The sequence below is a fragment of the Labeo rohita genome, chromosome 6 (genome assembly GCF_022985175.1).
Source record: "Labeo rohita strain BAU-BD-2019 chromosome 6, IGBB_LRoh.1.0, whole genome shotgun sequence".
Lineage (NCBI taxonomy): Eukaryota > Metazoa > Chordata > Actinopteri > Cypriniformes > Cyprinidae > Labeo > Labeo rohita.
The window spans coordinates 23,979,681-24,005,894 of NC_066874.1; the positions used below are offsets into that span (position 1 = coordinate 23,979,681).

The window sequence follows — 26,214 nt, forward strand, 5'->3', positions numbered from 1 at the left end:
CTCAAATACAAATATAACCTCAACACACTGTTCCAAGAAGATGTGCTCAACAAAACTTACCTAATTAGGACATGTTCCTGGATCAGCGGTCTTACTGGTCCTGGAACTACATTACTATCGATAAATTAGATTTTAGACAGTGATTCCGAACCAAACGTGATGAGATTAAGCAATGCGATAAAGGCTATATCTTCTATTTAAATCTTCTATGTTGTCCTAAGCAGCTGCAACATGACCTGTAATGTTGTTCCAACTGAAGAATAAGGGTCTTGTATAGCAAAGCAATCGGTCATTTTCTAAAAAAAAAAAAAAAGTATATACTTTTAACCACAAGTGTTCATCTTGTACTAGCTCTGCGATGAATGTCTATGACTTAGATGTTCATCTGTATACTCTGGTTCAAAAAAGTAGGGTAGGGCAAAAAACTCAAAAAACACAGACATCACTGTTTTACTTTTTTTTTTGTAAAGGGCATTTGACTTTCTTTCATCACGTGTGACCTTACCAATGTGACCATGTATGAGTAAAGTCTTGGACACAAAGCTAGTGCAAGGCAGAGCATTTGTGGTTAAAAAGTACATACATTTTTTATTTTTTATTTTTTAGAAAATGGCTGATCGTGTCACTAGACCGTTATTCGTCTGCTGGGATCATGTAGAGCCCTTTGAAGCTGCATTGAAACTGCAGTTTGGACCTTCAACTTGTTGATCCCCATTAAAGTCCACTATACAGAGAAAATCCTGGAATGTTTTCCTCAAAATCCTTAATTTATTTTCGACTAGAGAAAGAAAGACATGACCATCTTGGATAACAAGAGGGTTAGTAAATTAGCAGGAAATTTTAATTCTAGAGTGAACTAATCCTTTAACTAACATGAACTAACATTGAGCAATACATTAGTTAAAGTATTTAGTAATCTTCATTAACATTAGCTAATAAAAATAAAGCTGTTTACTGTTAGTACTGGTAGTTCATTATAACTTAGCACTTGTTCACCCATGAATCCTGGGCAGTGAATGGGTGCCATCAAAACAGCTGATAAAAATATCACAGTTCTCCATCCACACAACTCTAGTCAATTTTTGTGAAACAAAAAGCTGTGTGGTTGTAATAAACAAATCTATCAAAAGGTTTTAACTTCAAAATGTTGTTTCCAACTAAAATACAAGTCCTCAAACTATCCATCATATTGCTTTCTCCAGTGAAAAGGCCATCTTGTTTGAATCAGGAAAGAAATATGCACAGATCATCACTGTTTATATGTAAAAAAACAGTCCAAATTGATGGCCTGGAGTTATGTCAATTAATTGTGGATTACTGTAATGTTTTTAACCTCCGGTTTCACAGATAAGGCTTAAGCCTAGTCCTAGACCAAAATGTAAGTCTGAAATGTTTCAACTGAAAGAAACTTGCACTAACTGATCTTAAAATATATCAGTGCCTTTGTTTTGTCTTAAGATTCACACCAGCGATGTTTTTCCTAAGACATTTATAAAAATGACTTACATGTCCTAATTGAACTATGACCTAATCCTGGTTTAGGCTAAGCCCTGTCTGTGAAACCGGGCCTATCAGCTGTTTCGACTTTCATCCTGGTGGCACCCAATCACCTAAGGCACCCATAGTTGAAGAAATGATGTAATGCTAAATTTGTGATGCAGTGCAAAGTTTCGATGAAAAACAAACTCATCTACATCTTGTATAGCCTGAGAGTAGGTAAAATTTCAACAAATGTTCATTTTTGGGTTAACTATACTTTGAAACCATTTGGAACAGTTTTACCTGTATATATCAGTATACAGTAGTCAACAAATGAAGTGGATCAAAAAAGTAAATAAAAGTTGTTGAAAGGCAAGAACAGCTATTGGTTTGGTTTTTAGGAGAAATTTCATGAAATGTTTTAATCCACTTCAAATGTGTGTGTGGTTTTTTTTTTTAGGTCAGGAATGATATTTTGGGGTATGTAATTTATGACCATTTTTATTTTTGGGTGAACATGGAAATAGACCTGCAATAATGTCTGCAAACATCCATAAAAGTTGTTCATATCACCTCCTTACTTTTAAATACCTCACTGAAAGCAAGTAGGTGGCTGCACTAAAGAGAACCAACTGTACTGGAGTGTTTGTGTGGGAGAGACTGGCTTGCCAGCATGTTACTATCGATGGGTACCACAGTGAAGGATTTCCTTAGCTACACATGGTTGCCTAGGACACAGACTGACCTAGACGTTTAAAAATAGCCACCGTCAGTACCGCCACGTTGAAGTGGGCCTTTTCAAGCCTTGTCCTGTTAATGAGGTGAAACTCATTGTCTGTGTGCTTTACTCAGTCATAGCACCTTCTACTCACACTGTTTACCTGAAAAACTGCCAGAGACAAAGTCAATGCAAAGTGGTCTATCTGAGAAAAAGAGACTATAACGTGCTGTCAAAGCTCTAGAACTTGCTGCCTTTTAAATGACTTTCGGCTCGAGTTATCTTAGCCGTATCACTGACTAAATCTTTGTTACCAAAGAAGGTCATAACAAAGACGTGCATAGGAGGACAATCGATTCAATGCAAAGTTAATTTTACCCCTTTCGATACAAGCTCCAGCAGAAAGTATATCACTGCATCTTCATTTTCTTTGCTACTGAGGTGTCATGTTATAAAGCCATTCACAGGAGACGTATTTTGTGACATCAAAAGCGTTTTAGTGAGAGAGAACAGCTATTTTTATTTGCCTGAACCTGGGATCAAGAGAATTCAGAATCCAGACAATGTTATATGCAGGGCCCTTGTGATTTCCTAGCACGCATTACTGGCAATTCTCTTCAGATGTGCCAGAGACAGATTTCAGCCTCTTATCTAATGTCAAGAGAAAGCTTGTGGCTGAGCTCATACAGCTGGAGATGTGTATGCAGATAGGAAGAGTTTGTTCCATTAAAAAACGTCCCCTCCTACCCTGCTTCTAGAGACTAGTGAGGATCTTTTGAAGGTGCTGGATGGCCAACAAAAATGAAAAATTATTAACCACAAAGATGTTAAAGGACAGTCTGTTTGACAGTTATTTCGTTCAAATAAATATATAAATAAATATATGAAAGAAATGAATACTTTTATTCTAAAAGGATGTGTTAAATTGACAAACAGTGAAAAGACATGAATAAATGCTATTCTTTTCATTCATCAAATCTTGAAAAAAATATCACAGGTTCCAAAAAATATTAAGCAACACGTCTGTTTCCAACATCGATAATAACTAAGTATCAAATCAGCATATTAAAATGATGCTGTTAATGCTGTTTCCAGCACTGATAATAAGTGAGTATCAAATCAGCATATTAAAATAATTTCTGAAGGATCATGTGACCCTGAAGACTGGAGTAATGGCTAATGAAAATTCAGCTTTGCATGACAGAAATAAATTATATTTTAAAATATGTATAAATAGAAAAACATTATTTTAATAATAATAATAATAATAATCTTTCCGATTTCAAACTTTTGAACGGCAGTGTGTAAATAAAATAAGAATAAAGATCTACCAAGACAAAAAAATGTAAATAAATACTTTATACAAAAATGTATAAAATAAATATAAATTAAGTATAAATAAATATAAATATAAATATAAATATAAATATAAATATAAATATAAATATAAATATAAATATAAATATAAATATAATTATAAATATAAATTAAGAAACACAAAGTTAAAGGTTTTAAACTAATAATTCATCCAAATTTTAAAATAATATGTTTTTATTAATTTAAATTAAATTAAAAATCACAAAAATGAAATAAAAATGCATGAATGATATTTAAAAAATTAGGAACCACAGAAAAAAAGATTTCAATTAAAGTACAACATATACAAATAACAAACGACCCAGACAAAGGATTTTATAGAAATAGTTCACCCAAAAAATAAAATAATAAAACAAGAACCACAAAAATTAAACACAAATGACAATACCAAATGTATAAATTAAAATTACAAATATATATATATATATATATATATATATATATATACTGAATTAACATATATGTTCCCAATAGTAAATATTTCTAACTCCCCACGTTTTCTCCATTTGATATATCACTGTAAAGACAGCTGTTGTACATGGGAAAAGCACGTCTCCCCTTGACAGACTACAATGACACCTGTCATTTGTCTTGAGCACCTACCTGTCTGACTCTGTAAACCGTAGGCCACAGACAGTGGAGGCTGAAAGATGACGCTTAGTTTGATGCTATCAATCACACCTCGGCTTTCACACGGGATCATTGATTTTCGTTGCGGGGCTTGACATTAGCTCGACACATCAGCCAAGCTAATGCGGAGCCGTTTCGACATCAACTGCATCATGTTGTCATCGCTTTTAGCTGTGCGACAAGTAACAGATCAACATGATAAGTAGAATGATCTCACATTTTAATGTAGATCTTAAAGCTCCATTAATTACAATTATACCATCAACTCTGGTTTAGGGACACGAGAGACACAAGGAACAGGGATGATTAATGCTAATTTATCAGCCCTATTCAGCGTCTGGCTGCTAGCTGACTCATGTTCTATAGAGCCATTAAAATCAAATTATATGGCGCTTGAGACCCCTTTTCTGCAGTGAATACTATGAAGTTGGCTATTTCAGCTTCACACAATTAGATTGATGAGCAAAGCTGATTTCTCATGTGGACAAAAATCAAGCGCCACTCAATGCAGCTTTGATAATCATGGTCAGTTATTAGGAGTATTCATATTTCTGAAGCACCATTACAACATCACATTGCACCGTAAGCAAACCACACTCTTATTTGCAGTGCAAATCTATTCAAGCCTCCTGTTCAACCCTGCCGTTCACATAATCGCGCTTTCCTCTTAACAGAAGCCCTCTGAATAATTTGATCATCTCGCACTGACCATTTCTTACCCTTCCAATAAGCCTGAACACCCTCGGGCAGCCGCTGGCCAAGGCCAAGCTTGAATCGCTCAGAGAATGGAGTGACCGCTGACTTCAAACTGACAAGCAGATGTTGGCTGACGGCTGCTTTCCTTATTCAGTACCTTCTTAGTAATCCTCCACTCCAGCCTCAGGGAGGAACTTTTCTCGTCTAAAATTTGCCTGTTTGTTTTGGCACATGTCCTTCACTAGTGACTATCCTGAGCTGTGACGTGAAATATAGCAGAACAAAATGTGTTATAAAAACACAGTAACAAGGTTCATAGAAATATCTTCAATGAATTTAATTTGTTTTCATTTAAACTAATTACTAACTAGACATATTCATACATTGTTAACGGAATAAATTAAATAGTTTTAACTGTAAACAGTTGTGTTGATTTATGCTCATTAAAAATGATTCAAAATCAGAATACTGTAACAATTTTAACCACTGCCAATGGAAAAAAAGTTGTTTTTGTAGTCCTGATGGTGTAGTTATAACATCAGTCACTGGCAATTCATCAACATTCCAAAAAATATTTAGTCCTGAATTTAATATATTTTAAATATGCAATAAAAAGGTTTATATATTTACCTTTAAATAAACTCTTATAACGTATTACCAATAGCTTATTACTTATTCTCAAAAACTTATTGTTTATATTAGAAACACTTTGAAAAGTGAGTGGATGTTTTATGCAATTCAAACACACAAATCTTAAATTTGGGCCTAAATGTTTTTTAACAGTACTATACGTACTACAATATAATACAACATTAGCAATTTATATGTTTCCGGAAAAAAAAAAATTTTAAGATAAATTTTAAGTAAAACTTGCATATAAAATAATTATTTGTTCTCTCATTTTAAGTAAATTGTGCACTTAAAAATAAATAGTTTTTGGTCCTTTTAAGTAAAACTAGCACACAAAATAATTTGTTCCCTCGTTTTAAGTAAAATGTGCACACAAAATAATTAGTTCCCCCTTGTTTTCAGTAAAATGTGCACACAAAATAATTCGCTCCCTCGTTTTAAGTAAAATGTGTGCATGAAATAATTTGTTCCCTTGTTTTAAGTAAAACTTGCACACAAAATAATTATTTGTTCCCTCGTTTTAAGTAAATCGTGTGCTTGAAATAACTAGTTTCTCTCATTTTAAGTAAAATGTGCACACAAAATAATAATTTGTTCTCTCGTTTTAAGTCATATGTGCACACAAAATAATTTGTTCCCTTGTTTTAAGTAAAATGTGTGCATAAAATAATTTGTTTCCTTGTTTTAAGTAAAACTTGCACACAAAACAATTATTTGTTCCCTCGTTTTAAGTAAATCGTGTCCTTGAAATAATTAGTTTCTCTCATTTTAAGTAAAATGTGCACACAAAATAATAATTTGTTCCCTCGTTTTAAGTAAAATGAGCACACAAAATAATTTGTTCCCTTGTTTTAAGTAAAATGTGTGCATGAAATAATTAGTTTCCTTATTTTAAGTAAAACTTGCACACAAAATAATTATTTGTTCCCTCGTTTTAAGTAAATTGTGTGCTTGAAATAATTTGTTTCTCTCATTTTAAGTAAAATGTGCACACAACATAATAATTTGTTCCCTTATTTTAAGTAAAATGTGCACACAAAATAATAATTTGTTTCCTTGCTTAAGTAAATTATGTGCATTAAATCATTCCTCCCTCATTTTAAGTAAAACGTACACACAAAATAATAATTTGTTCCCTCATTTTAAGTAAATCGTGTGCGTGCAATAATTTGTTTCTCTCGATTTAAGTAAATCGTGTGCATGAAGTCATTCGTCTCTCATTTTAAGTAAAATGTGCACACAAAATGGTGATAAGTTTCCTCATTTGAAGTAAATTGTTCATATTAAGTAAATTGTATGAAATCATTTGTTCCCTCGTTTTAAGCAAATTGTGCACATTAAATAATTTGTTGTAGAATACAGTGAAACTACTAAATACAATAGAAATAAAGTTGCTTTTGGGTCCCTATGCTGCTGTAACATCTACCAGCAGGGGCAAATTGGGTCATGATAACCCTTGTAAATACCCTTTGCATGAACTCCCTGTTATTGATGTCCTTTCCAAAAACAGTTTGTCTCAGATTGATGCACAAACATAGAGCTGATCAATACTCAACTGTAACCGCAACTGTAGCAGCACATTTAAACCAAACTACAAAATATTTCTTCCCCAAGCATTAGTAAATCAAGCACATTCATTCTGAGCCCGGAGTGAATGACAAGTGACAGCCAAGTTTCATCATGAAATGAGCTCTCTCCGGCCTTATCAGTGTAACCGAACCAAGTGAAAATTTGATTTAGATGTATATGAACCTCAGTGTATGTGTTATCAAAATATAGACTCAGCATGTAAACACTGCTGACTGATACGTTCAGATTTGACAGGTTTTGATAAGTTTGAATTCAGAAGACAGAATCGCTGCCAGTTTTGTAACGGCAGTAGACTGATGAACTGCTGGGATTTCAATATCCCTCCCACAGGTAGGGTTTCACGGTATAGTGGTATAAAAAAAATATCAGTACGAAACCAACAGTTATTCATCACAGTTCTGCAGTTCAGAAGAGAGTGTGATGAAGCATGAAAGCAAAGTTAATGTATGAACAGTGTTAAAAAAATACATGAAAGCCTGTTTTCAGAATTAAAACCGAATGCATTATATATAGATAGATAGATAGATAGATAGATAGATATATAGATATAGATAGATAGATATTATTGATTATGCTAAAAAATCTCTCAAGTAATGCTGTAAAATACACAGTCATGTATATTTTACAGTCATGGCCTAATGGTTAGAGAGTTGGGCTTGTAACCCAAAGGTCACTGGTTCGATTCCCGCACCAGCAAGAATTGAAGGTGGGGATTGTGAATAAACGGCGCTCTTTCCACCTTCAATACCATGACTGAAGTGCCCTTGAGCAAGGCACTGAGCCCCCAATTGCTCTTTCACTTCTCACTGCTGTGTGTGTGCACTCGTGATGGGTTAAATGCAGAGGACCAATTTCGACTATGGGTCACCATAGTCGACAATACGTTGTCACTAAAATATACATTAGTCAGTTGGTACTATATTACTATAATATTGAAGGTTACAATTAACAAATTTGTATTAATGCTTAAATTACAATTAAGTTTTTATACACTCAGAAAAAATCATTTAACACCATTTAGGTTTCTCATTTAAACAATTACATTGTGTTAAACTGACTTGAAACAGTTGCATTTTGGTTCAACACAATATTTTCATTTTGAAAGAACATGTTTCAATTAAGCAGGCCAAAAATAACATTTGATGCTTGTTCAGTGTTCTAAAGTAAATTAAGTTAATCCAACACTATTCTTTACACCCACTTAAATAATTAAGTTGAGAGTACATAAATGATTTTACTTGTGTAACTAGGAAGTGGATTTCGCCCTCCCATCATGCTTTGCACAGGGCTGGATAAGGAAAGTAAATGTTGAAATGTTTTTTGAAATATAAACATTTAAATAGTGACTGAAGAAAGAAATTCATAGGCTTGGAACAACTCGAGGATACGTAAATGATGACAAATTTTCATTTTGGGGTGAACTATAGCTTTAAAGTGATCCAGGAAATGTTCCCATTATATGCAAAGCTATCACATCCATTCCATTTGGTGTTGAGCCAGGTATCGCAGCTTAATGATCCCATACCATCTCTAAAGTTAGATATCCAGCGGGTGGGCATAAACATCTAAGGCTATCATAATCAATCAAGATCAACATGGTTTGGCAAAAAAAGAAAATTGCAATGAGCCATTGTCTCTCCCCAGGAAATGATTGCAATCCGTAGCAGGTGCGCAGGAAGGAAAAGCAAGCTGAGGATGAGATCAATACGCAGTTGAAAGAAGCAAGGTCTGAGAGCAATCAGGTGTGGCCAGGCTCACAGTCAGCCAGAAAAAGCGTGAAGCCGGAGGGCCGTGCTTAAACCTTTTCACCTTTTCTGTAGGGAGTTGTGAGCTGGACAAGGATCCGCGCACAGAGCGACAGGACCTTTGCCTGTCTCTGCAGGGTATTAACTGCGTTTTGTGATGGTGATGATCTGCCGCACTGACTAATCCCCACATTCTTTCATATAATTGTTACCTATAATCCACAGGATTTTAAATGGCACATAGAGAATTAGGTGCAGCTAAAGCGACCTGCTGTGTTGGGGGAAATTGACCCTGTCTATCCTCAATTTTCTCCTAGGCCTTTAATTTATTGTGTAAATGTTGTGCTACTGGAGTGGTGGTGTAGTAGGAAGGTGGATGAAGCACTGAGAGGTCCAGAGCTATACCTGTGCAAGCTCATTCAACAGAAATCTATACGTTATTAAAGTTTATTCGGTTTATCAGATAACCAAAAAACAAATCAAGGCCTCTTTTAAGACACCAATCAATGCCATATTAAATGTGCTAGCCACTATAATTATTGAGCGGCCCAGCAGGAATTCTGGTGCCACAAACAACAAGCGATAACGAGAGAGAGTTCGCCCCCGTTCGACAATGGTTTTGGCACATCCTGTGCATAACAATGATTAAGCTCTATTTTGTTAATCCACCATCACAGCGTGAACTTGAATAATAATGGCTTGATTTAATTGCAGGTACATTACAGACGGTATTTCCTGTCCATTACAAGTAAAGCTGGTTTGGCAGTTAGCTGATAATGGTTTTGCATTTATTAATGTACACAAATGATGTATGCCATTAAAGATAATTATAGGGATAAGTAAAGCAGAGTACACAAAATCAATGACAAGCTGAAGAGTGTGCTGCATCATAATAAAGTATAATTATAATAATCACAATTAAAAGAATGAATACATTCTATATATAGAATTATTAATAAATACTGTGCAAATAAAGTGTCTTTATTAATAATTAACTGAAAAACACAAAGTCCACATTTCAATTAGGACCGAATGGCATAGATTAAAAAATCTTAATGTGTATTTGCAATACTCTTTGTTTAATAGATAATCCAACTAAATTATAGTTACATGTTGATGAATATTTAAATTCTAACTAATATAATTTGCATATGAATGTAATTATTAATACAATAATTAATTAAATTGTATTTAATAATACCTAACTACATTATGATCTAAAAGTGGAAGAATCACATTATACAGGTAATCAGCCTGTCACATTAATTATTAATTAGATGGCATAATCTTCTCCCAATAGTCATAAATGTTTGCTGAAAGGCAGGTAAATGGGCACCACTCATTTTAGGATTATGATAACACTTTACAATAAGGTCTCGTTTTTTTAGGCTTAATGAAGTAACTATCAGTAATTTTTACAACATTTAGTAACCTAGTAACTTTTTAATGTTAGTACATTAAAATGTTTATGTTCATTGCACAGTGCATTAACTAATGTTAACATAAAACTTTTGATCTTAACTCTTTCCCCGCCAGTGAGGTAAGTTTGTGAATGTTCGATTGAACTATGGTTTTGGGAAACACCGAATCGTTGAACTATGTTGGTAAAGACGGAACTTGCAACCATAGTTGGCTAACGATGCTTTTGGGAAACGCACCACTGGATCATATTCAGTACGATGATCAAAGCAGAGTTGCAGTAAATTGTTTCCATCAGCACCCCCAAAGTTTGCACAGTCCTTTACCACTTCCTGCATCGACATTTGACTCTGTAACATTAGGCAGTTTTCATTTATATGCTGTTTATTGTTGATGATCGCATTATTTTTCATATGCATCTGCTTACATATGACATCGCTCGTTTCTGCGTCTTCCTTGCCTTTTTTTTTTTTTTGATCGGGAGAGTCCAGACTCCTTCAGGAGATGCATAATAGTACCCCGTGCGTTTAACGGTGAAAACGTGGAAACTCAGAAAATTTCGTGTTTGGCAGGGGAGCACTGTCTCATAAATAACGGAAAATTCCATGTTTGGCAGGGAAAGAGTTAAAAATATACACTGTAAAAAAATGAACAAATTTGACTATGGAAAAAAAACTGACAATAAGGTAACAGTGAGTTCCTGTAATACATACTGTAGAAAAACTGTAAAAGATCTGAAAAAAAAAACAGTTGATATAATTTTTACAGTAAAATACTGTTAAACCTGCAGTTTTTAGAAGTACAAAAGGCAAATCAAATTATACAGTGAAAAACAGCAAACCGATATTTCCAGAAGACCCTGTGTGAAACTTCACATCTGAAAGTATTTCGTTTAAATAATCATGTTTTGTGCTAGATTTTGTTGTCAGTTGGGTTGCACATTTGTGTTTTATGTTACATCATCTGTTGTTTAATGAATGTTTATTGCATTATTTTAGCTGTTTGCATGAATGACTGCACCCTCTGCTACTTGTGATGAACTTTTTCGTGATTTTTTATGTGGCTTTCTCTTTTACCACCTACATTATTATGAAGGGCTAATTAACCCAAAAAACGAAAATTCTGTGACTAATTACTCACCCTCATGTTGTTCCAAACCTGTAAAACCTTCAGTCATCTTCAGAACACAAATTAAGATATTTTTGATGAAATCTAAGCGCTTTCTGCATAGACAGCAACACAACCACGCTCAAGGCCCAGAAAGGTAGTAAGGACATTGTTAAAATAGTCCATGTGACATTAGTGGTTCAAACTTAATTTTATGAAGTTACGATAATACTTTTTGTGTGCAAAAAAAAAACTTTATTCAATAATTTCCTCTCTTCCCTGTCAGTTTTATACTGTAAAACTGGTTGTTCTGTAAATATGTTTTCATTTTATTGTATTTTTTACAGAATTATTCTGGCAACATCTGGCAGGATAAATGCTGAAATTAACATCAACTAAGATTAATAAATGCTATAGAAGAACTAGTTCATAGTTAGATGATGTTAACTAACAGTTTAATAATATTAACAAATGAAACGTTATTGTAAAGTGTTATCGGATTGTTCCTTACTGCTTGCGACTGTTTGAGCCACTTCTACTGCAACCTGTTGTCAGAGGCTCCTGCTTGGGCTTTAATCAACTGTTTTATGTGGCTGACTACAATCTTTTTGTCACTCTTAAAATATAATAATCATTTCCCCCAAAATTCTTAACACCACTGTGGAAAGGTTACAATGGTTGCTATGTCCCCGTACGTCACACGCGACCCATGCGGCACGATGACGCTCTATAAGTGCATTTAATGATTCAGTTTCACAGCCAAAAACACTCCCACAGGAATCACTGCTGTGGCTTCTGCGTAGGTGTTTATTCATTTTCTAGACTTTCCACACTATGTCATACAGCAGTGGCCAAACAAAGGAAGCACAAACAGCAGAATCGGACCATGATGGGAGAACAGACGCCTTGAGGAGGGAGATATTGAGTCCTGAACATTATAAGATCTCCCCTACAACTATTATATGACAAAGAGGCAACAACATATACAACTTTTAAATGTTCCTCTTTTTATTGTGTAAAACAGTTTTTATTTAAAAGGGCAGAAAATAAAAATGCTGCTTGCTTTGTTAGCTGAGCTGGTCCTATCAAAACTGAGCAAATAACCTGCCTGACAATGTTATTGTATGTACGGCATTTCAAGAAAATGAAATTGTCATGGACAATGAGATATCGGGAGATGGAAAGACACAGTGTCACAGAGCGCGAGATAATAGATTAATGTAAGCGTATTTAAATGTTTCTCGCCCTTCCTTTGCATTCTGACAACTCAAAGCCTACACAATAAACCAAAATGAAAAGATAGAAAGATTATAATAGATATTAGATATTTCATGTTAATTGACTTCCATTCATGCTATTGTAAATGCCAAATTCCTCTGAGAAATGAAACATTTTTGTTACCTCTTTAGGCTGAATATGCAAATAAATCATGTGAATATGCATGACTGGGTTCATTGCGGAGGTCACGACCCCTGTTCCATTCAGATGCCAGTCTAAAAAGAATGCCAATGTTCCAAACTGAATGTTTAGACCTTGAAAACTTTTTAACCCTCTTTAATATTATTGTTTGCTGTGAATTGTAACAAACATCTCCCTTAAGGCTTTAAAACAGCCTGTTCGGTGACATATCGATCGATAGCTGCTGTTTCTTCAGGTGGTTGTTTGGCCGCTACTCATTATCCAACAATTCTCTCTCGTTTTCAGAGCCCTGGGCCGTAATAATTGGGAGTGAATACACACACAGATTTTCAAGGATGAATCTGATGTATTGGGAACCGAAGACAGAATCCAGCTCCGGAGGAATTTAACATCCATTTGAAGTGATCTGTAGCCGTCGTCCACATTTACATATGATTTCTATTGAAGCGCACATAAATATGGAACAAGCTGCTGCTTTATTTAATTTTTTATTACTACAGTAGATAAAGGCGATGAATTTTTATGATGAACTATTATATCAAGTGCCAACTACTGTGCAAAAAACACAGATATTCTTTTCCTCTGCCACTTCCTGTCTCATTTTAAGTCTGAGTCTTTATATTTTCTTTCTGTCTCTTTTTTTTTTCTTCCTCTGTCGTTCCCCTGAAGCTTGTCTGTGCCTCAGGGGCGATGAAGCTTAAGCATTGGACTCACATCTCAGAGGGATAGCTAGTGGCCCTGCTTTCAACTCAAACCTACAGCCATATGTCACCTATGGGACTAAACTCTAACTCTTGAATGAGTGAAAGAGAGAAAGAGAGAGCGACTAAGAAACACAGAAATGGAGACACTAAAGGAATAAATGTTCACCCCAAAATGTTCTCATAATTTATGCATTTTGTTAATGCAGTTTTATTATCAAAAATTCTGTTTGTATTCCACAGAAAAAATAAAATAAAATAAAATAAAATAGGGGCAGGTTCAGAATGACATGAGGGTGAGTAAAAAATGATTTATAATTTTGTAGGTGAACTATCCCTTTAAAATGGTAACACTTTGGTATAGGGAACAATTCTCACTATTAATTAGTTTCTTATTAGCATGCCTATTCATAACTTATTGGCTATTTATTAGTACTTATAAACACGTATTCTACATGACTATATTCCACATCCCTAATCCTATCCAATACCTAAACTTAACAACTACCTTACTAACTACTCATAAGCAGCAAATTAGTAGTTTATTGAGGCAAAAGTCATAGTTAATGGTTTGTTAAAGGGGTCATCGGATGCCCATTTTCCACAAGTTGATATGATTCTTTAGGGTCTTAATGAAAAGTCTATAATATACTTTGGTTAAAAATTCTCAATGGTTGTGTAAAACAACACCCTTTTTACCTTGTCAAAATGAGCTCTGCAAAAATCACCCCCTTCTGAGGGATTGTTGCTTTAAATGCAGATGAGCTCTGCTTGCCCCGCCCCTCTCTTCTCTCTGCTGCTCTGAGAAATTGTTTACTTTAGCCACATTTAGCAAGCTTAGCCACAAATCTTGCCAACTAGCACATTGTTAGGAAAGGTGATTCCAGAGATTCATAAAAAAACCTTATACTCACTTCTGCTGTAAGGTGAAGATGGATCACGAATGATTTGCGCGAACGTAGACGCATTTATGTAGATCGGGAGGCACATTCCCTTCACAAACAAACGTAATCCACTGCATCTTCAGCGGCTCAGATGTCGGGAGTAAATGACGACCACTACGTTCATTATTACATCCAACAACACAACACCTCAATTGCTCAATCAGAGATATTCTTGTCTAACTTTCATCCCTGCTCCGGAATAGAAACAATGGAGGTTGGACTGTGACAGCTGATCTGAGGTAAGAGCTCATGTCAATCAACTATCGTGGGAGCGACCTCTGATGGTGTGACACCACACCGACAGGCATCTGAGAATGGCTCGATTTGAAAAAGCGGATATTATTTTTACAGATTAATTTAAAAATTAAAAACCACGGTATGGATTTTTATCATTATAGTGTAGATTTGTACATACACTGCCAACACACATTAATGTTCAAACAACATGTAAAAGTGAACTTAGCATCCGATGACCCCTTTAATAGCAAGAATTAGGGTATTTAAATAAAGTGTGACCAAAATCATCAAAGCAACCAAAACAGCACAGCTTTGTAGACATGCATCCACTCACCATATTTATTGATGACACTGGTCCAATACTATTTACGAAGATATCAACATCAATGACTGTCGGTTTAACTGCAGAGAGAGAGAAAGAGCGAGAGATGACATTAGACTCATTACCATACAACAGAAGTATTTTAACAAAAAAAGCTTTATTATACCAATATAGTTACTGAATTGTTACACCCTCAATCTGTTTATGTATCTTCTGTGAAAGCAACTTTATGTTTGACAATGTTTAATGAGTTTAATGAATGAACTGTTTGTACACCGAGAGGTCATAAACTTGTGATGTCATTACATTGCATAATCTTCTCACCCTGAATTCAGCTGAAATCTCTTTTAAAGGATTTCCTCTTTGAGAAGTTGATTACAATAATCTACGGTTTTAAACATTGGTTTGATTGACATTAAGCGTGGCTGAAAGCGCTCGTCAATTCTGAGAGATGAAGTGGAAAGTTGGAGGGGGGCACAAAGGAAAAGAACTGTGAGAATTTCAATATGAGTGAAAGTCTGGTCTGACAACCCTCCATTAGGAAAGCATTTTCTGTAGCTGAAGAGATGAAGGAGGGGTTCATTCTTTACAAACCCAACAAAATGACAAAAAGACAGCGAGTCAAGTATGATCAACTTCATATCATTTTGGTAGAAGCATATAGTGTCAGCTATTAAAGAATCATTTAAAATTGTTATTAATAAATAATTTTAACAGCCATGAAGCATTTTAACTGAGAGCCACTGCATTGTTTAAACATGGTTTGCAAAGTACACTCTTAAAAATAAAGGTGCTTTCAAAGGTTCTTCAAGCAGTGCCATAGAAGAACCATTTTCGGTTCCACAAACCTCACAGTCAAAGGTTCTTCAAAGAACCATCTGTTTCTTACCTTTTCATAATCTGAAGAACATTCTTTCGCCACAAAGAACCTTTTGTGAAACAGAAACATTCTTCAGATGTTAAAGATTCTTTATGGAACCATTAAGACAAAAAGGTTCTTCTATGGCATCATGAAGCACCTTTATTTTGAAGAGTGTACACGTATATATATATTTTTTATAAAACATTGAATAAAAAAATCATAAAATGACTGATTAAATGCATTAGGCAGCATCACAAGGTTTCTACAAAAACAGATAATGTATAAAGTACATTTTGTCATAATCTTTGAAGAATGTAACAACCACATTTTCCCTGTTTCCCTCAGTCTTGATGCCTTAGCCAACCTCTGACCACTTCTGTCAATCCAACAGCGCTCGAGTGGACACAAACCCCTCAGGTGTGTTTACTCTTAAATATGAGCATGACATTTTCAATCTCCCCTCTCATTTCCTAAATGCCTTCTTCACTGAGTGTGCATCAAAATAAAGGTTCCCATCTGTGCAATAATTAACAGTGTGAGTTGCCTTGATATCTTGCATGTCGCCCAGAAGTAATAGTACTACATCAGGGCCCTGACTTACAAAGATGCTAAATTAAAAATAAATAAATAAATAGATAAATGAACACATAAATAAATAAATAAATACAGAAAATAATACAATTGTGTGTGGACTCCATGGGCATATTGTGGATGATTTATGCAATAATGCAAATTAGTGGGACACATAACGATCTTTTTTCTAAAAAAGTTAATAATGCAAGACAAATGCTTGTCTTGCACTAGCTCTGTGATGCACATCCGCAACTTCATGCATCATGTAATCACATTGGAAAGGTAACATGTGGTTAGTTCTTCGTTTGTGTATATTCTGGTTCAAAAAGGTAGCGTAAAAAAAAGTCCATATCATTTTCTCCTCCAACTTCAAAATCGCCCAACATCATTGTTTTACCTATTTTGTAAAGAGCATTTGACTTTCTTTGCACGTTCGTGTTGTAAACACTGGGCCGGTACTTCCGCCTACAAACATGACATTTCCACACTACTTAATGCATGAGGTCAAATTTGAAGCTGCAATGAAATGGCAATTTGAACCTTCAACACATTGGCTCCCATTGAAGTCCACTATATGGAGAAAAATCCTGGAATGTTTTCCTCAAAAAAAATTTTTTAATTTGTTTTTGACTGAGGAAAGAAAGACATTGGCCCTATCATGCACCCAGTGCAATGCGGCGCCAGGCACGGCACAAGTGCTTATTGCTAGTTTCAGCCTGATGCAATTATCATTTTCACGTCCTGTGTCACGTTGTTTAAATAGTAAATGCATTTGTGCCCATTTGTAGCGCCCATCGTCGTGCTGGTCTGAAAATGAGGTGTGTTCAGGTGCATTGTTGGCAAGTTGCTGTTTTTTTTAGGGCACCTGAAATAGACTGCGTTGTTGACCCTCCGAAACCTGGTTTAAAGTCAATGGCACAATATTTATTTGGTTATGTAAAGAGTGCGTTAGTAATATGCACCTATAGGCAGGTGCACAATACTCATACACTCTGCTTATTACACACACAGGGACGCGCAGCACACAAATATGCCAAATATTAAAAATGAAAGGATTACAATATAAAAGATTATTACTGTGTCCATAAATATAAAAATGCCTATGTGTCATAATGGGTAGTCAGTCGCTTTCTTATGTGAGCCATTTTTTGTTTCATTTTTGCTTTCTAAAAAAACTTTCACGTTCTGCAAGGAGGGGAGAGGACGAAAGGAAGTCCACATGTAACTAATTTGAGTAGGGCTCAGCCAGTGATTGCCACCCCTTGGCGCTGACCCTGCTCTCTGGAGTCTTTGTTCTAGCAAATTCCACCAGCTAAATAGCAAATCCACTACGGCACGAGCGCAACTGGCTCTTAAAGGGAATGGGAGATGAGACTCTGATTGGTTTATTGCATGTTACCCCCAAAGCACACCCATGACTCATCAAGAGAATAGAGACAACCCTTTAAGACCATGCGCCGGGCACACCAACAGTTTTTCCCGTCCTTAAAATAGCAAAAGTGGAATTGGACACACCCTAAGTGTACCTGCGCCGTGCGCTTTAGACCATGCGCTTAGATCGTTAAATTAGGGCCCATTAACATATTAGATGACATGAGTAAATTATCAGGAAATTTTTATTCTGGAAGTGAACTAATTGTTTATTAATATAAATATATAATATTATATTATGAATGATTACAATTTAATATCACTAATATATTTAAAAATGTAAATACAAAAAAAGAAACATTCAGCGGAATGTCCAAGCTGTGCACTTCCAAAATAAAATAAATCCAAAAATAAAAGCTGTCCATGTGAGTCATTTAAAACTTGAAACCCTACAGAAAATTGTTATTTATCAGAAACTTTGCTTTGAAAATCCTGCTGAAAACATTCAGCTTCAGTCACCATTCATTCATGGATGGAGTCACTGTCATTATAAAAGCAGACATTCTGAAAATATCCTTAAAAGACATTTGAATTGGATTACTTGTTTAATCCGTTTTCTTCATTTTGTTTTGACTAGACTTTGATTTTTTGATTTGAAACCAAAACCATGTTCCTGACTAAGTACATTATGTACTGCCAGAACATGAAACATTTACTAGCCTCTAAATCAGAAGCAATACTTTGTACCTGTTTAAAACTTTTATTGGATATGTTTGATTAATTATAAAGAACTGTAAGCCACTGCTGTCAACTTTGAACGTGATGTGGGAAATAACAGCTAAGTAGCATGAATATTTCATTACTCACGTAAGTCACAGTTCATCATCCAATGTCCTATTTCACAGCTGGAAAATTACATTTACAGTTTGTAATTGCTTTCAATTTACAGCAATGATACAAATTAGACAGATATTGTTGCTGAGCTATGATAATGTGCAATAAAGTTAATGAGCTTAGTGTTTGGAGCTGGACACAAAATGTTTGGTTGTGCTTCCATATAGGATTTATAGATCTCTCCCTGCTGATGTCATTATGGCTGAGCTTCACCATCTACATGTTTGTGCTCTTTCTCTCTCACAACTTCCTTTGCAAAGTCAGGTAGGAAGCATGGTTAATGTTATTCCATGTAAACTCGTGTTTGGTAATCGTGGTCCGGTGTCCGCTGGCAGCTGTGGGGTGCTGTCGGGTGAGGGGGTCAGGGGCCTGTCTCCGACAGAGGATGTCTGCTCATTACAGTTGGGATGAGGACAAGCACCTGCGTCAAATGTCACACTAACTCATTAATTGCTTTACACACAGATGTGGCCACCTAGCCAAGAAAGAGAAGACAAAAGTAGAGGAAAACAGGAGCAAATATAGGTAAAAATAAAAATAAGAATGACTGTTTGGAAGGATGCATAATACTTGCAGGAGGAAAAGCCAGAAGGAAATCAGAGCAGAGAACAGATGTTTAATCTGACCCATAACAACCTAGATCCGGTACCTATTTTAGCAAAAATCTTTAAAAGAAACATATGCTATGAACTGTACATATGTTTCATGAAAATTAGAAATAATAATGTTTTTGATAACTTGCCAATATCAACAACAACAACAAAAAAAGTCATACAGGTGTTAATCTTATGGCAAAAATTCAGATTTATTTTCACAAAAGAGAAAGTGCTCCATGCTAGAAAAATAATCCTGTAATGCATGTCATTAAGCAACTAGCCAATGCTTTAGTAAATCTGTTAGATCATCCACACTACAAGAAAAATCACCATGATTAACTAAGCTGTCAACACTGCAAACTCCCAAAGACTTCATAAACAACCTCATCATTTACAAAAGAAGAACTGATGACAATCTTGGGGAGAGGCTGAAAAAAGATAGAGGTATAACTTATGAAAGAATGATAGAAAAGATAAGTGAATAAAAATAAACTTGCTCTGAGTTCAAAATAAATAAAAAACAGTTTATGGCAGTTGGGTGCATCGATTCAAAGTGAATAAACAAGAACCAAAAGGTATCTTGAAAAATCGAGTCTAAAAATTGAGTTCAAATCTATTCTAAGATTCATGAGGCTTTGAGTCCAAGAATAAAGTTCAAATCAATTTGGCAGAAGAGTAGCATAAAATATACATGTGATAAAATAAAAGGTGTTTATGGTGCACAAAGAAAGGAAAGCAAAAATCTCAGTGTCTTAAAACTTCTGTGCTTCAAGACAAAGTCAATACGAGTAGTGAAACATTTATATGTTTTGGAAGACAAAGCTAATTACAACCAATGAGTAAACAAACACACTAGAACATAATCAATAGCAACTTAAGAGAACTAACCAATGAACCAATGAACATTTACAGTCATGGCCAAAAATATCGGCAGCCTTGCAATTCTGTCAGAAAATGCTACCCTTTTCTCAGAAAATTGTTGCTGTTGTGAATGTTTTGGTACTCACATGTTTATTTGTTATTTTTTGTTTGCATTGGAACAACACAAAAAAACACAGAAGAAAAGTCAAATCTGATACAATTCCACACAAAAGCCAAAAAAATGCACTGGACAAAATTATTGGCACTCTTAACTTAATATTTGGTAGCACCCCCTTTTGGAAAAATAACCAAAATCAATCACTTCCTGTAACCATGAATGAGTTTCTTACACCTCTCTACTAGAATTTTGGACCACTCTTCTTTTGCAAACTGCTCCAGATCATTCAGATTTGAAGGATGCCTTCTCCCAACTGCTGTTTTGAGATCTCTCCACAGGTGTTATATGGGATTCAGATCTGAATCATTGCTGGCCATTTCAGAACTCTCCAGTGCTTTGTTTGTAACCATTTCTGAGTGCTTTTTGAAGTGTTTTAGGTCATTGTCCTGCTGGAAGACCCATGACCTCTGGTGGAGACGCAGCTTTCTGACACTGGCCACTACGTTGCACCCCAAAATTCTTTGGTAACCATCAGATTTCATGATACCGTTCACACAGTCAAGGCATCCAGTGCCAGAAGCAGCAAAACAAACCCAAAACATCTTTAAACCTCCACCATGTTTGACTGTAGGGACTGTGTTCTTTTCTTTGAAGGCCTCATTTCTTTTTCTGTAAACAGTGGGTCTCCTACCATAGGGGGTCCCCCTATGGGTCCCCTTTTCATTCAGATGGCAACGGATAGTGCAAGCTCACACTGTTGTACTCTGTGTCTGCAGATCAGCTTGAATTTGTTTGGAAGTTAATCAGTCCACGTCCAGGGAGGTTAGCTACAGTGCCATGGGCTGTAAACCTCTTGATGATATTTCACACAGAGGACACAGGAACATTAAGATCTAGAGATGGACTTGTAGCCTTGAGATTGCCCATGTTTTTCCACAATGTTTTCTCTCAAATCCACAGAAAACTCTTTACACTTCTTTCTTTTCTGCATGCTCAGTGTGACACACAACACAAAGCTTGAGTCTTGAACTTTTCTCCATTTTAACTGTTTGCAAGTGTGATTACTATATTTTCCACACCTGTTACTTGCCACAGGTGTGTCTAAATACAAATTACAGGAGCATCACATGCTTGAAAAGCAATTATTTCTTACAATTTTGACAAGGTGCCAATAATTTTGTCCAGTCCATTTTTGAGTTCTGTGTAAAATTTGATCAAGTTTAACTTTTCTTCTCTGATTTTTTGTTGTTGCAGTGCAAACAAAAACAATAAGCACATGAATACCAAAACATTTGCAATTGGAACATTTTCTGAGAGAAGTGTTGCATTTTCTGACAGAATTGCAAGAGTGCCGATATTTTTGGCCATGACTGTACAATCATAAAGTTCAAAAGAACAGCATTTATTTGAAATAACAGTCTTTTGTACCATTATAAATGTGTTCAATGCATCCTTGAGCAGCATTCACTTTAGTGATGTTCCCGAATCCGAATACCATGTTCGGGAAAGGAAATGACATGTACTACGGTGGGAGATGGAAGGAAAAATATATTTCAATGCTTTCTCTCGCAATTATATTGTTGGGTATTCATACTGTATATAAACTGTGGGCATCAGGGAGCCACTTTCACTTTTGAGATTCAGGATCACACGTACTCTGAGTATACTATGGAACAGCAGTATTTAGCCACATTTTACAAGATTAGATGTTTGTCAGTGGTGCTCAGGATCTGCAAATCATTCACCATTGTCCTATCAGTCATCTTACTCCTATCAGTCCTTGCTCTGTTTATGTTCTAAGTGAAGTATTATGTACTGTAACATAATATGCTATCGCTAACAAGCAGCTAACTATGTCCCTTTAGCAGCTATGTAGAATGCGTTTTTCCGGATTCACTGTTCAGGCACATCTTAAAAAAAATTAAAAATCTTGCTCACTCCATATTGTAATACATATTAAAATGAATAAAGCTAAATCACTAGAATAATGACACTCTTAAGTTATCTTGCCTAGGGTACTGCTTCTGGGGCTTTCGAAGAAAGTATATGTGTATAACATTCCTGGAATAGCGTAAGAAGTTTTGGTAACGCTTTAGATTACAACCCGCAAAGAACTACGTAAGTAAACTGAATTTACGGTGTATGTTTCTGTAATTATAGTGTACCTATAAAGAACGTACATGTAGGTATAAGGGACCAATATGTTATATTTGGGTAATAAGGGGATAACAAACCAGATATTTAACCTGCAAAGAACTACATAAGTATACTGAATTTACGGTGTACGTTTCTGTAACTATAGTGTTCCTATTAGTACGTATGTGTAGGTATAAGAGAACAATAGGGTATGTTACGTTTTGGTAATTCGGGGGTAACAACCAGATATACAACCTGCAAAGAACTGCGCTAGTAAACTGAAGTTACAGTGTATGTTTCGTATTTATATTGTACCTACGTGTAAGTATAAGGGAACAATATGTTACGTTTGGGTAATAACGGGGTAGAAAACAGATATACAAATAATTTATAATGGATTAATTTAAAAAAACTTAACATGTACCTGTTCTATTAAATCGTAAGTTTGGTGTATCTATACGTAAGCTTTTTAAAATTACTGGGAAATTATACTCTTGTTCCATGTAGTTACAGGGTAATTGTGCCCTCTGCGGGTTGTAAATTAAAGTGGCGATTGTTCCCCTCTTGTTCAAGGAAGTTACAGGGTAGGTTCAATACATAAACACACAATCTGAAAATATATCTAAAAATATTTTTTTATAGTCGCTAATCCCACTTCTACCTCTAAACCTAAAGTTAACTATGACTGAACAGTTATAAAAATATAAAAAAACAGGAAAGTGCAATCACAATCATTTATTTATTGCAAAAATGTCAACAGCCATACAAAAAGTAATCCAAATAACGATGCGTTTGCAGCCGCAGTCCTCTCTGGAGGAATACAGTAGGTCTGAGGTGCAGTAGGTTGAGAGCAGAATTTAAATTGTTAATCGCTGAAAATATTATCCAGATTATTGTCTTGATCCACTCCTCGAAGGCGCCCGCGCGTCATTGCAACACATCTCACCAGAAACACGGCATGTCGTAATCTGTGACGAATGCAGGCGAGAGCCAATGAACGTCCGATTTTCCTGTCGCAAAATGCACTTTAGCACGGGTTTATGGCTGTTGCTGCTGGACTCGCTGCTAGAGATGGAGATGAAGATCGCCGGACAAAGCCTTGAATTTGGTTCTGGTCCTCGCAAATCGTATGGATTCTGAAGATCTGGGTTACAGCACACAAATAAAATGGTTTAATTTGTAATTATGATGCGTGTTCGGTGTATTTTATGGTTCTATTGTTAGTCACAGCATGTTAGAGAAAACGCCTTTGTGTTCCACCACGGCAAACGAAGTTAATATTACATGAATGATTAAACGATTGCAGAAATATTATTTATTTTAAGGGTTTACCGTGTAGTCATGATAACATTATGTAGACCTATTCTTGGAAACGAGCTGGCAACAGAAATCACACAGAACAGAGTTAAATGTTATAATTTCATATTAAGTAAACGTTAAATGTTTAGATGATGTAAATATGTCAGTATTGTACATTTAATGTTTGTAAAAATGTAAATAAATGTACATTTTGTAGAACCACATTTTACGTCGCGTTGTTATACGTGTTGTACCCTGTAACTTCGTTGAACAAGAGGGGAACAGTCGCCACTTTAATTTACAACCCGCAGATGGCACACTTACCCTGTAACTACATGGAACAAGAGTATAATTTCCCAGTAATTTTAAAAAGCTTACGTATAGATACACCAAACTTACGATTTAATAGAAAAGGTACCTGTTAAGTTTTTTAAATTAATCCATTATAAATTATTTGCATATCTGTTTGCTACCCCCTTATTACCCAAACATAACCTATTGTTCCCTTATACTTACACGTAGGTACAATATAAATACGAAAAATTCACCGTAACTTTAGTTTACTTACGCAGTTCTTTGCAGGTTGTATATCTGGTTGTTACTCTCTATTACCAAAACGTAACATATTGTTCCCGTATACCTACATGTACGTTCTTTAATAGGTGCACTATAATTACAGAAACGTACACCGTAAATTCAGTATACTTATGTAGTTCTTTGCAGGTTGAATATCTGGTTTGTTATCCCCTTATTACCCAAATATAACATTTTGTTCCCTTATACCTACATGTACGTTCTTTATAGGTACACTATAATTACAGAAACATACACCGTAAATTCAGTTTACTTACGTAGTTCTTTGCGGGTTGTAATCTAAAGCGTTACCGAAGTTTTTGCATGGAAAACGGAAGAAAAGAGAACTGAAAAGAAAGGACACATTAGCAGAAGCTGAATTCTTCTCTGAACCCTGTGACACTCTTGTGCTCTACCTCTCATTCATCTGTATTCCTGCAGGAGCACTTTGGGCCTCCCTGCATCCTCCTCCATGCCTCCACATTATCGAACCACGTCATGAACAATTCATCGGTGGGATTTCATGCTCAGCTTCAACCCAACATTTAAAGAGCAATCTTCTAAATTTATTAACGCTCTCTCTCGCTACAACCAGCCATTCACGCTCGCGTGGTAAATTACACAAACATCATTATGCAATCCAGTTCAACACAGGCCTTATGTCTTGGCCAATTAAATCAGATCTGAAAGTTTTGTAGTCTAACAACAGGATTTTGTCACATGCAGACGAAGGGGTTTATCATGCATTTATATCCCATTGTGCTGCTGAGGGATATCCCTTCCCTTCAACTTCACTGTAATAAAGTGCATGTGATTTGAAATGCGATTTGACAAACAGTCCTTTGAGACACTAATGGCTTGAGTCCTATTGTTATCAAGCTAACATGTATTGATGGTGGCATATAGCAGAATGCACGCTCTTATAATTTTACAATCCTCTAATGTTATCCAAGGGATGCTGGCTCTAAAGTGGGAGTTTGGTTGCTAAGAAGAGGATGTAAATTGCGCTGGGCATGTTGATAGGTTGGATGAGACTGAGCTCATAATAGCTAAGAAATTCATGTACACGTTGTCTATCTCACAAGATTCGTCACGAAAGCGATTGAAGCGTTCAAAGTATATCCTGTTTTTCAAGTGACCATGTCGTGGCTGAACACAAGGGCAATTTTTATCTTACGTTTCCTGTCAGCGCAGCCATCATCATAGAAGAGAAACAAATTAGCAGCAATCAACCCTGCATGGCCACATTTAGCCCCTGCACCATTATGTTTCCTCCCAGAGCTGTGTGTGTCCGTCGATGAGAACATTAATATGCAAGCTCTCTGCCCAGAATCACCATAGACACACTAATTAAATCACCCCGCAACAGACCGAGAGCAGAAACATTAATGATGACATCCACCACCCCATAAACAGCCATTAAAACTCTCTAAACACAGAATCCCTGACCTTGTTAATGATGCAACCATTTAGAGGTAAATAACATTTGATGAAAAGTCTGTGGCAAACCAGTGAGCTTACTCTGTGTCCACTATCTATATGTGCAGCTGTCAACATGAACATAAAAGGAAGCTCATAAGAAACTGAGTTCAGCAGTCTCCATGTTAGATGTTTGGCTTAAATGAAAGTGGCATTCTGTCTGTGTTCTGTCATGAGATTGTGACTATATTGTTTGCGATTGTGGTTGCTGAACCGCTGTGGTTCAACCAATCAACTGCTGTTGTTTTAATAAAGAAAACATTACTCCAATTGGACATGTTGAATTACTTTTGGGAATTTCACTGTTATAATATTGTTTGTTTGCTTTACCAGTTTTTATAATGTAGACATAGAGAGTGTGCATAAGTCTTTGGTATTTCTTTAAATAATAAATAGCCTATAATAAATCAGTACAATAGATGAGGTCAAATAAACCAC

General features: G+C 35.6%; 1 protein-coding gene across 2 annotated transcripts in view; it reads right to left on the reverse strand.

The window, feature by feature from the left end:
- The window catches only part of LOC127167251 (gamma-aminobutyric acid receptor subunit gamma-3), a 128,540-nt gene that overhangs the window by 78,787 nt on the left and 23,539 nt on the right, over positions 1-26,214 (reverse strand). For both annotated transcript variants that reach the window (XM_051113174.1, XM_051113175.1), the window contains exon 3: positions 15,027-15,094. In XM_051113174.1, the coding sequence (XP_050969131.1) occupies positions 15,027-15,094 (68 nt within the window). The remainder of the gene's footprint in view (positions 1-15,026; positions 15,095-26,214) is intronic.